The sequence below is a fragment of the Poecilia reticulata genome, chromosome 2, assembly GCF_904066995.2.
Source record: "Poecilia reticulata chromosome 2, P_reticulata-male-v2, whole genome shotgun sequence".
NCBI lineage: Eukaryota > Metazoa > Chordata > Actinopteri > Cyprinodontiformes > Poeciliidae > Poecilia > Poecilia reticulata.
In genome coordinates, this window is record NC_088831.1 from 5,623,523 (window position 1) to 5,636,428 (window position 12,906).

The 12,906-nt window shown below is 39.2% G+C and overlaps 1 protein-coding gene and 1 long non-coding RNA gene across 4 annotated transcripts; one reads left to right on the plus strand and one right to left on the minus strand.

Annotated features, from left to right (window-relative positions):
* Positions 1–498: 498 nt before the first annotated feature.
* On the minus strand, positions 499–6,384 carry LOC103474356 (uncharacterized). Of its 3 annotated transcripts, XR_014090942.1 has the most exons (4): positions 4,817–6,383; positions 4,518–4,589; positions 2,284–4,373; positions 499–1,835 (listed from the first exon to the last, which is right to left on the minus strand). It is a non-coding gene; the product is annotated as an uncharacterized LOC103474356 (long non-coding RNA). The 3 variants fall into 3 exon arrangements; XR_014090940.1 differs by having other exon boundaries at positions 2,284–4,589; positions 4,817–6,384; XR_014090937.1 differs by having other exon boundaries at positions 500–1,835; positions 4,518–6,383.
* A 270-nt stretch (positions 6,385–6,654) lies between these two features.
* dhrs9 (dehydrogenase/reductase (SDR family) member 9) lies at positions 6,655–10,865 on the plus strand. The gene is made up of 5 exons (XM_008425255.3): positions 6,655–6,773; positions 8,979–9,293; positions 9,383–9,641; positions 9,726–9,889; positions 9,962–10,865. Exons 2-5 carry the CDS (start codon positions 8,981–8,983, stop codon positions 10,183–10,185), a joined length of 960 nt encoding a protein of 319 aa, XP_008423477.1. The 5' UTR covers positions 6,655–6,773; positions 8,979–8,980; the 3' UTR covers positions 10,186–10,865.
* The last annotated feature ends 2,041 nt before the right edge of the window (positions 10,866–12,906 follow it).

The following is a 12,906-nucleotide window of genomic DNA, read 5'->3' on the forward strand; positions in this document are numbered from 1 at the left end:
CAAGGCAAGGGCAAGGCAAAGGGCAAAGGCATAGGGCAAGGCAAAGGGCAAGGCAAAGCAAAGGGCAAGGCAAGGGCAAGACAAAGGCAAGGCAAAGGCAAGGGCAAAGGCAAAGCAAAGGCAAGGCAAAGCAAAGGGCAAGGCAAAGGCAAGGCAAAGCAAGGGGCAAGGCAAGGGGCAAGGCAAGGGCAAAGGCAAGGCAAAGGTAAAGCAAAGGCAAGGCAAAGGGCAAGGCAAAGCAAGGGCAAGGCAAAGGGCAAGGCAAAGGGCAGGGCAAAGCAAAGGGCAAGGCAAAGCAAGGGCAAGGCAAAGGCAAAGCAAAGGGCAAGGCAAGGGCAAGACAAATGCAAGGCAAAGGCAAGGCAAAGGCAAGGGCAAAGGCAAGGCAAATTCTATTTATAAATATATAGTTTATATATAAATTGTATAATGTAAATATATCTATCTATATATAGATATGTGTGTGTGTATCTATCTATCTATCTATCTATCTATCTATCTAGATATCTACCTAGATAGCTCATAAACCGGCGACCCACCAGAACCAAAAGCTCTGGCAGGATCCAAACGACGCTCTTAGAATTATGGGAGAATTCAGACTCCGCTCATTCCTTTTTAACTAACAGTATAAGCGCCAAGCAGCCAAATTTACTAAAGTAAACTCACCAATAAGATTTAGGCTTTGTTCCCACCTCCACGGACTCACACAGACTCGCTACGTACAAGATGTTTTGACACAATAGATCTTTTATTCTCCTAAAAGTTAATAGTAAAGAGGATTAGATAATTAAAAAAATTTCAAAATTATACTTTTCTATTTTAGGAAAATCTCAAGGTCCACACAGTGCGTACAGCCCCAGGCGCCCTGTGCTCAGCTTATAAATCCAAAATACGCACAATAGAACTATGCTGAGGATAGATATGACAAAAATCATCCATCCATTTTCTTCCGCTTATCCGGGGTCGGGTCGCGGGGGCAGCAGCTTCAGAAGGGAGGCCCAGACTTCCCTCTCCCCAGCCACTTCTTCCAGCTCCTCCGGGGGAATCCCAAGGCGTTCCCAGGCCAGCCGAGAGACGTAATCCTTCCAGCGTGTCCTGGGTCTTCCCCGAGGCCTCCTCCCGGTGGGACGTGCCCGGAACACCTCACCAGGGAGGCGTCCAGGAGGCATCCTTACCAGATGCCCGAGCAAAAATCACAACTGGGCAAATATTTGGAACATTAAAAAAAACAATAGTAATAAAATAGATGTCAAATATCCTCCAGCAATGCCAATTTAGAGCAGCATGACAACCTAAGATTTGGTCTTTATTTTTTATGTGTGTTATTGTGTTTTATGTCTTTGTGGACACTATTTACACAAACCTAACAACAATAAATGATCCAACAAATATTTACATGCATGAAAATTATTAAAACTAAACTATTCTAAGGTCAATCAAAAAGTAAAGGTAACAAAATAAATCCTCAGAGTATTACCCCTCCTAATGGAAGTTGGTATGTTCCAGGAGCATTTGTCTCCCTGACTGCTCCACCTCGCTGAGACACACCCAGAAAGGCAAGTACTCAATTAACTCAAATTGACTAATCTAAATCAAAACAAACTGACATCCCCCCCCCCCTCCCCCCCACATTCTCTGAACAGGAAAGATGGCCAGTCTCCCTACCCAAAAAGAATGTTCACCAAATGTCAAAGTAACTGAAATAAAGAACTGATACAAAATACATTTGAACTGAAAATAAATAACATAATATCAATAAACATGGGATGGAACCCCTGGTCTCCATCACATGGTCCATTCAGGAAAGCAGAGCTGCATCAAACTTTAACGTGGAACTGCAGAAAAAAAACCCCTAAACTTACTTAAAGTCTGGATTTAGTTTTTTCCCCTTCATTAATGTCAATTTTATTACACTCATTATATCTATCATGGTAATTCAGGGTAAGTTATTTTTAATTCTAAATGAATATCCTTGTTGGACATTTATTTAAGTGCTATTTTCCTTCAAGATACATTTACCTAAGGCTAGAATAAATGAAATGTACATTATGTAGCAAAGGAAATTAGAAGATCGGACATATCGGTTTTGAACGGGCGATGTGCCCTTATTGCATAATAAATACTAAAGAATGACCGCTATCATTAACGGTACAGGGGAGACGCTTTTTAGTTATCTAGCTTTGCTAGCAAAGTCGTTAGCTAGCAGCTAGCTTATAGCACACCAACAACAGCCTAATGTCTGTATGATAAAAATACAGAATCAGAAGCACAGTTTCTCCTCACCTGGTTGTCTCCTCCCGCTCAGTAGTTCTTCAGAGAAAGGCAGACGCAGAGGCCTGTCAGTGTCTGTTGTATTTCATTACCTCTCTGCTTAAACCGCGACTCCGAGCTGAAGCAGAAACGATACTTCAACGTTTTCCGTCATCTGACAAGCAGCAAGTCTACTTCACTTTATTCACCAAAAACGGTTTTTTATAATTCACCAAAAACTGTTCTGTAATCTGGAACGTTCGCTACGTTCCAGATTATGCCAGAGGCAACTGCGTCATGCGTCACGGGCAAAAGGTCAAAGGTAAAAAGGTGACCGGCTTATTATGTTATACAAAAAAATTAAATAAATAATAATAATAATAATAATAATAATTTTAGTACATGTTATGTGTCACAAGAGGGCTTAGAAAATAATAATACAAAATAAATAAATAAAAAATAAATAAATAAACATTGACCAAAAGGGCACTTGGTGGCAAGGAGCAAAAAGGGCAGGTGCTCAAGCCCCCCCAGCTCCCCCCTCTGCACGTGCCTGATACCTGGTCAGAATGATCAGGTGTTGCTCACTTTAAATAATAAAAAGGCTAATTTTGCTGCTGTTTCAGTCTCATTCTAAATCATTGACTAGCTAACTTTTAAACAAAGTTAGCAGTAATATTTTGGACATGTGACTATTCCAGAATTAAAACGGCTTAACCAAAAAGATTTAGTTCTATATATGAAAGACAACTGACAATAAGATGTTACAAACGAGCGATATTCATGGCAACATTCCTGACAGTTCACCTCGTTCAAACGGAGTTTCTCTGACTCCTTCTGCTGCTGCCTTTACTCTGAGCCGTTCAGAGGGGGAGGAGAGAGGAAGCGCTCTGCTGAATGCGCCTTCAGAAGAGCGCTTCGCATGCTTCAAAATAAAAGCATGCAAGTGGAAGATTTTAAAATTCTTCGCAACTGCGGTGAAATTATTGGGGGGGACGAATGTGGCTCTCTCCAATATTGGGGGGGACATGTCCCCCCTGTGCCCCCCCTCCCCGCTTCCTACGCCTATGCCCTCAACACCGAGTTGTGAAAGTCTTTGAACACTTTTTCTTCTCAAAACTTGGGAACAATCTTACCCTTTTACCTCCTTCGCATTTGACAACAAACTCAAACGGATTGTATGTGATTGGCCAACACAAGGTAGTAGAAAATTGTGAACTGGAAGAAAATTAAGAATATCTACCAATATAAATCTGGGTTCCAACTCCCACTTGTCTTGCCCAAGTATTTGAGTCTTTGAGGAAGACACGTCATGAGAGAACGGTAAACAAATGCAGGCCGTCACATAAAATCACGAATGGAAAAAAAAATGCACTTAACCTTGTTGCTGAAACAGTTTAAAATGTGAAAAGGTTTAAGGGGTATTTATGAAAACTTCTCAGTCCCCCTGATCAACACTCTTGTTTGATGACCTGCACATTGATGGAAAGTAATAAACAACCGCAACCTTTATAGGCCTTTTCTAGCCCTTTGTAGTAATCAAGGCTCAAGAGCTAAATGAAAAACTCTAAAAGGTCAAAACAGAAAACTGCTACTCCTCATTTCTCTGTGTTTGGTGAGGGAGCACATACAATCTCTAAGGGTTTATAAACACAAAACTGAATAAAAGCGTTTTGCTCGTTATTTCCACCAGCTCTGCATTTTCTTAATGTTAGCTTGGTTTTCATCAGTCGCATTGAGACTTAAGGAAATCCAGCACCAGTTTATTCGACGGAGTTTTGCACTCTGAAGTCTGAAAAACACAAGTTTTTCAGACTTCAAGCTAGGGTTAGCGTCCTAAGTGAGAGTTAAATAAGTTGGTTCCTGATCTATACTGGCTGGATCAAGGTTTTGGTAGTGGGAGTCTTCAGATCTGGATCCTAGTGCCCAGTTTTCAGACGTCACCTGAAATAAAAGAGAACAAATGTCTTCTAATGCAACACTGCAGATTCATTTTGTATCTTTTTTTTTGTTACTATCTGGATGTCAGAATCTCTGTTTTGACTAATTCTGGTAAAAGTTAAACTTAACCAGAGTCTGCAACCTTCATGTTACGTCTGTGTCTGATGTTCTCGTGTCTGCAGCTGAGGGAAAGAAAAGGTGAACAAATGTAGAAGAATAAATAAAAATGTGAACAAATGCTTCCCATAAATTTAATTTGTAAAACTCTTTTGCTTGTTGGTTGCATTTAAATATGCACATTAAATAAGTCTGTAAATGGGGTTTACCATTGGCTCTCGTCCTCCATTGGTAAAGCAGAATTAGAAACACGACTATTGAGATGCCAGTCGCCGTGGCAACTCCACCGACAATCAGAGGAAGAGCGTGAAGCAAATAACATCATTTATAATTTCAAAATCAGCTCAAAATAATTTCAAAACATGAAGAGCTAGGAAATAAATGCATTTCAATCCATTTTAAGCTCTTCAAATTGCATTGGGTTTATTTAAAGTAAAATACGGTTGGAGTTTTTGAGAAAATCAAGAAAATAACCAAAACAACAGCATGTGATATGAAGGTAAATCACCTGATATCCTGATTTGTTTGGATGTTGCTGCTGTGGTTGAAGGTCTTTCTGCAGTTTCTGGTAAAAACACAAAATAATCAGTGAAGTTTAATTAATTAATTTTTTTTTGCAAGATAAAGCTGGATAATATTTATAATGCATGAAAACTGGATTAGCGGGTGTTTGGGTTTTATTAGTGCTTTTATCACCTCCATGCACTAAAAAAACAGCTGATTCAAGTTAAATAAATTAATTGGTCACAAGTAGTTAAATGAAGTTTGTCAAACTTATTTATTTACATTTGTTCAAACTTGGATGAACTTAATGTGATTACATGTGACCAATTAACACAATATATTTAAGTTAGGTCACATGTTCAGTTTTTTCAGCGTGTTTATTCTGTTGTCTTGCTCTGTCAGTTTATTCCTTTGTTTGTTTCATTATTTATTCTTATTTTCTGTTCTTTGCGCATCTGGATTCTGTTTCCTGTATTTTTCCTTCCCTCTTGTTTTTACACTTTCTAGTTTCTTCTTTATGAGTGATAAACATTTTCTTCTTTTCTATTTCATCTCAAATGCCGTTAATGGAGAAAGCAAAGGAATCTAATTCAGCAGGTTTCATCAGTTTACCAGCTGCTGTGTGACTGTTTTGATGGGATCTTCAGGCTGAATACAGTTTGGGCTCAGAGTTACTCTCATGGGGATGTGATCCATTAAAAGTTTTTTTTCTCTCTCAAATTTCAAACCCCAAATTTTAAGTTATTTTAGACCACTTGTCAAAGTATAACTACTTGCACACAGCATGAATGTCTGTGAAATAGCAAGAAAAAAACGGAGGATGGATGGATTGATAGATGGATTTAGGAACATTCATTGAATGCTCTCTGAAAACAATATAGCTGAAGTTGTAGCTAACTTTAGATAACGCTGATAGTTGCCAGAAGTTTGCAAGTCAGTGCTGAAACTAACCTTGGGAGAACCTTAAGGCAAGATTCCCCCTGGACGTTTTCTGAAGGTTGCACCAAATTCGTTGTTAATCTTCAGCCATTTTTGATACAAATTTAGAGGATATTCCTTCATATTTCCCTGGTGGTCACACTGTCCTTGTTGAAGCTAACCTTTGGAGAATTAAGAAAACCTTTATGGAACTTGCCCGGGAGATTTTCTGAAGGTTGCACCATGAAAACTGAAGTCATCCTTGAGGGAAATTTAGACATTTGCTAATGTAACAGGGTTTTATTTGAACAATATCATAAATGTGAAGTTTGTGTTTATAAATTCTTAAAATTTATTTTGTTTAATCAAGAAGTTGTTTCTTCATTGGTGTATTAAGTTCAGCTATGATGCTCTACACAGTTGGTAGCCAGTTACCATAGCAACCAGCAGCTCCTCCCTCTTTTTCTGTTGCTGTCTGTAACCATGGTATAAGGATCAGCTCTGTTTTCTTTACAAGTATTATTTTTTGACGTCTACTTTATAAAATATATAAAACTATAGACAAATGTAATCATATACAGTGTTTTGTGAGTAATTTTGCTCAGTTTTGTATATGTTTTAAACTATTATCATTATTAATGTTGTGCATTTTAGCCAGGTTTAATAATTTTACAACTGTTAGCTGATGTCACCTACTGCTAACTTCACAATGGGAACTATTGCTCCGTAGTTTATTTGGGGTTATTTATATATAAAATATATTAAAATTTTATTTTCATTTATGCTAGGGGTAAAAGAGAAAACACTACATGGTATAGAATGAAAATATCAGAACTGAAAACTAATAGGAGCTATGTAGAAATGAAAACAAAACAGAATAAAAGATGACCAACATAACTGGATATGGACAAACAATTCCTTCTCTTGCCAGCAGGGGGCGCCTATTGTTGTTTTCTATTTCGACATCTGTTCATTAGATTCCTGACTGACTCATCCGGTCCACTCGAACAGGAGACAGTCCACCGGACATTGCGCTGCTGCAGGTAACTCTTTTTCTACCTTTTCAGTATCTATTGGGGACAATTTATAAAATGACAAGGTGATGAGAACAGAGAGGAGGTGAGATGTCAGACTATGCATTGTTTTACTTTATTTGTTCTACTGCAGATTTTTTAAATCTCTTTATCGGAGTAGAATTCGCTCTATCGATCCCTGCAGGTCCTCTTGTCATGTTACGAAATGTGGCTGCATGAATGTTTCCTCCTGTAAGTTTAGTGTGCGACTCAGTTATGCTTTCCAGGGAGGTTTTTAAACTTTCAGCAACAACTTTTTCTTCACCGTAGCATAATGTTGTTAAAAAATAGTGAAAGCAACGCCATATTTAACATTCTGGCCACAATTACTGGGCTTAGCAGAAAAAAAAATGATATAAATGTAACTTTTTCAGTCAGTGTGTTCATTTATTAGCTCGTAAAAGGTTTCGACTATGAGGACAGGAGAATGTGTGGTGGGAAGTGAGCTCATAATCTTCAGAAGGACTTTCATGTACGGAAGCACATTCATGCCAAATGAAACAAATAAAATGAATCAGATTTTCTGGGCCAAATATGATTCTGAAAGTTGTTGGAACAGTTAGTGATCCATGGTTTTGTAAATATAAATAAAACTGATAAGGAAATAGTGTAACGCCATCTGAAGGGTCATGAAGGCTAACAATGTTGCAAATTTTACAATCGATAAATAAAAAAAATCCTGCTGGTGATTGCAGACAGTGTGGTCATAAAAATCTGAGTGTAGACTGCAATGTCAGCTACAGGACAGAATATGTCACACAACAACCAACCATTGGAGCAGACTCGGAGGTGTAAATTTGACCTCCAAGGTGATTACAGAAAACAATGTGCAAGTTGCTTTTGTGATTAGCTTTTGTAGCTGAAAAAGCAGCACAAAAAAGGTTAGATCTATTACAATTATCTACATGCCAGCTTATGCAGAGGACTTGTTAGGGATCCATCTCTTTGCATAATCCATATAGAATGTTATGGAAGAGAGGTTGGGTTTTTATATTTTAAAAAATCTATAAATAATACATTTGCAATAAAAAATATGTTCTTCTTCTCTACAAATGGGTGTAAGATCACAAACAAACTGCAAAAAGGAAAATTGAACATCTTTTAATGACTGTTGAAAACCAAACAGTTACCAAAGGGCTCTTTGAGAAACCAAATTAGTTTAATTGCTGGTTCAGTTTACTACAAAACATAAGATTTTAAGGGCAAGATAAAGAAAAAAAAAATGAATGCCATCCATCCATTTTCTTGCACCCTTTTTCCCTCAGTGGGGTCGGGAGGGGTGCTGGTGCCCATCTCCAGCCAACGTTTCGGGCGAGAGGCGGGGTACACCCTGGACAGGTTGCCAGTCTGTTGCAGGGCAACACAGAGACACACAGGACACACAACCATGCGCACACACACTCACACCTAGGGGCAATTTGGAGAGGCCAATTAACCTGACAGTCATGTTTTTGGACTGTGGGAGGAAACCGGAGTACCCAGAGAAAACCCACGCACGCACAGGGAGAACATGCAAACTCCATGCAGAAAGACCCCAGGCTGGGAATCGAACCCAGAACCTTCTTGCTGCAAGGCAACAGCTCTACCAACTGCGCCACTGTGCAGCCCTTAAACTTTAGAGCCCATAAACTTTATTGTTGTTGAACTCATTTTCTTACCAGAAAAGGAATCTGAGAATTTACAAAATGCAGTTTTTAACAGGTTAAAAAAAAGTAGCCTGGCCCTTTTATATTCTTGAACTTAATCACATTGAAGGGGTCTTAAGGAACAAGACTTTGTTTAAACTCTTGCCAAGGCACCAGAATTGCATTTTGGATTTAAAAAAAAAAAAAACGTCATGAAGATTTTGAAGATTGTGACCTTTTGCAAAATCTTTGTATTTTCCATATTAGCAGAAAAAAAATAGGGTTGCACCAATATGTAAATTTGGACCAATATTGAGATATTTATGCTCCTTTTATAGCCAGTGACTGATTTTTACTAATATAATTTATATGTATATTCCCCTACGCCATTCATGACCAAACAAATACCATATGACATTACAAGGTTGGAAATGAACTTTGGTTTTAGGGTCAGATTGGTTATTTACCCAGAATATTTTTGCCTGACGTTTCTTTACAGATGAGCTTGCCTCCCTCCAGTAACAAATTAGAACATTCTTTTACATTACAGACATGTTCCTGTATCTTCTGGGCCTGCTCGTGCTCTTCTACCTGTTCCGCTGGATCAGAGAGCTCCCCAGGGTCGGTGACAAGGCCAACAAGTATGTGTACATCACGGGCTGCGACACCGGCTTTGGGAACCTTCTGGCTCGCCATCTGGATAAGATAGGCTTCCGAGTGATTGCCGGGTGTTACACTGAGAAGGGAGAGGAGGAGCTGAAGAAGGCCTGCTCCAGCAACCTGATCACAACACACCTGGATGTTACGTCGAAGGAGAGCTTGGCTAAAGTTGCAGCCATGATAAAGGGCAAAGTTGGGGTGCATGGTGAGTTGGTTGTAGATGGACAGATAGGCATTTCATTGAGAAATTTAGCAGGTTGTTCAAGGTTGTATGTGTATTTGGGTTCCTTGCAGGTCTCTGGGCTTTGGTAAACAACGCGGGTGTTGCTGTTCCCTCCGGCCCCTGCGACTGGCATACCCTTGACGATTACAAATCAATGCTGGAGGTGAACCTGAACGGGGTGATTGGAGCCACACTGAGCGTCCTGCCTCTGATAAAGAAGGCCAGAGGCCGAGTGGTGAATGTCGCAAGTGTATTTGGGAGGATCTGTGTCACCGGGGGCCCATACCCCGTCTCAAAGTTCGGCGTCGAGGCTTTCAACGACAGCCTCCGGTGAAATATTAACCTGTGCCATAAATGTTCTCCTACACCAACACAGGCTTTTTAGTGTTGACAAAGACAGCATATTTTCCTCAGGTTCACCCTGGCTCCTTTTGGTGTCAAAGTCCTCTGTATTGAGCCGGGATTCTTCAAGACCAGCGTCACAGACAGCGAACTCCACACCAGGAACGTCCAAACTCTGTGGGACAGACTGCCGCAGGACGTCAAAGATGACTACGGGGTTGAATACCTCCAAAAATGTAAGCGTAAACCTTTCGTTCCTGTCACTTGTCGTCTTTCATTTGCTTCAACGGACTCATCTTTTGTTCCAGCCAAAGACGTGATAAAAGAAAAAGTCGCCCAAATGAGTGACGGCGATCTGATGAAGGTGGTCAGCTGCATGGAGCACGCCGTGTCCGCCACCTGGCCGCGCAAACGTTACTCCCCCGGCTGGGACGCCAAGTTTTTCTGGCTGCCAATGTCATACATGCCAACCTGTTTTGTTGATTACTTCTTCCTGAAGAATGCCGTTCCCATTGCCAAGAAGTTACAGTAACATTGCCAAGACGTTACAGTAACCCTCCATCTATGCGTCCACTTCATCCATTACCACTCTGTACATCTTGGCTGACAATGCACATTTCAATGTTAGCAGTCGGTTTCAGTCTTGAATTGTTCATCATGACAAGGTTGAGCTGCTCTCTCAAGGATACGGTCAAGGCCACCTTATCTGCTGCTTAAAGTAAAATCTCCGCATTAAAGATAGTCAGGTGTTAAAGGTTAAGCAAAAACAATAAAAAGCCCAACCTGCTTTCAATTTGGTTACAAAATTAGGCTAGTCTGTGCACACAGAAATCAATCCAACCTTTAGATCAGTGTTTCTCGACCCTGGTCCTCACCGCCCCCCTGCTCTGCATGTTTTAGATGTGCCTCTATTTCAGAACAGCTGATTCAAATGATTGCATGACCATCAAGTTCTGCAGAAGCCTGTTAATCACCCAGAGATACAAGGTTTGTGGCAGAAGGGAAACACCTAAAACATGCAGGACCCGCATGCAGGTGAGGACCAGGGTTGAGAAACTGATTTAAATGTTAGATAATCCAGTGGTTGACTCAAAATAAGCCCCAATCACCACCCCTCCAGTTGGTATGGATATTTTTTTTGTTATGTTGCATTTTCCTTTATGGCAAAACATTTGTTTGGAAGTAGTTTTCAAATACAAGTTGGCAAACCTATGTTGTGCTGCAATTTCATTTTTTTTCTTTCAAATATATTCAACAGTTGTTAGTTTAAGCCACAGGTGTCAAACTCCAATCTTCAAGGGCCGGTATCCTGCAACTTTTAGATGTGCCTCTGCTGCACCACACCTGAATAGAATAATTAGGTTATTAGCAGGGCTCTGGAGAACATATCTACACAAGGAAGCAATCAAGCCATTTCATTTCAGTGTTTTGTACCTGTGGCACATCTAGAAACTGCTGGACAGTGACCCTTGAGGACTGGAGTTCAACATCCCTGATTTATGGCCTTAAAATTACAGAAAGATCTAACATTCAACATGCTGGCTGCAGCCTATAGAGCCTAAGAAATTCCCCAGTCTGAGTTTTCTGGGACGTTCACAAATTTCAGCTTAATCATACAGAATTATGCATGAGAGTTGTTTGGGAATTATTTCAAATTTCTTATCATAAATGGCAGAAACAATCGCTTTTTTTTTAGATCCTTGCTGTTGTCTAATTATCAAATGCTTTAGAACAGCAGTCAGCTTGGTAAGGTAATTTTTCACCAGTCAAATGTCCAAGATGTGCTCTAATCTGTAAATCTTTTACGTTCTCATGCTGAAATATTGGTAACCCTTTCCACCACGCCCTAAAAAGTTAGATTAAGTTACTCGGGTGTCTTCCAAGTCAACTTCAGTGCCTTGCAAAATTTGACTTCGGTTTTTTAAAATAACTTAAATGTTCAATTTTCTTCCCTAAACATAACTACTTTCAAGGGCGTAGGAACGAGTCTGTCATTGGGGGGACGCATGTCGGAAACCTGACAGATCAGTAAATAGCTTGAGCAGAAATGTCAAACAATTGTGCCATCAACACGTCAGTAATGCGTTACTCTAATCTGACCCTGGTTTCAGTAACAAGTATTCTAACATGTTACTATTTACAATCCAATAATCAGATTAAAGTTATGCATAGTATAATGACTGTCATTCCAGGATGAACACTCACTTTAGCATTTGCCTCACAACTAGCAAGATAAATACTCTGGTAGCACAGAGGCTACCAGATTCTGATATATCTTATTGGTCAAAAGACATTTGATTATTGGTCAAAATGCAGTGATATAAATTGACTGGTAATTTAATTGGTTCTACCTCTTTCTAAAACCAAAGTAGAAAACAGCTCATAAAATAGGACTTAACAGTTTTAAACTCAATACAGCTGTATGACCAACAAAAATAAAATCTAAAAAACAAGTTTTGTTCTTCTTGAACATCTCTCTACAGCAGTGCAACAGTTTGATCTACAAAATAAATAAAAATGATACTTTTCACATCTAACAGACACTTTAGCTCCTCACTGTTAACTGAGTCTCACTTTCCAGCCCTGCATTCAGTAACTTACCAAACATGACCCATAAAAAACACTGAGGCAAAAAGCCTAAATGTTTTTTTTTTCTTGTCATTTTCAGTCACAAACATTTAACTAAAATATCTACAGATATGTGTTTCTGTCTCTGCCTCCTCTGACTCTCTACAGCCTGATGTTCCTGCATGGATTCATGGATTTACAGACACTACAGTAATGTAGTGTCAGAATGTGAACTAAATATAAAAAGTATGTTTTTATCATACAGAATGAGAATTAAGCAACTTAATTTTCAGATGTATACATTATACATCTCAACTATTTACTGTGTAGCAAAAATTTTCACAAATTTATTTTTAAACCTCTCAAGCACTTTTCTTATTGTCTGCTAACCATTACCCTTACAGTGTGGAAATAATGAAAAAAATATTGAAACATTGAAAGAAATCAACCTGACATCAGTCTTCACCCGTTTTCCTTTCTGGTTTTATTGAAATTAATATAATTTTATATCTTCACACTCTGAAACTCCACTTGGCTCTCCTAGATGCCTTCCCTGACCTGCTCCTCTCATAATAAAAGTTTATTTAAAAAGTTAATATTTCAATAAACTAAATGAAGACCTCACCAGAGCTTCTTCACCTTTCTTCATCATTCTAGCACTGCTGTTCTCCTAAATATCTAAATA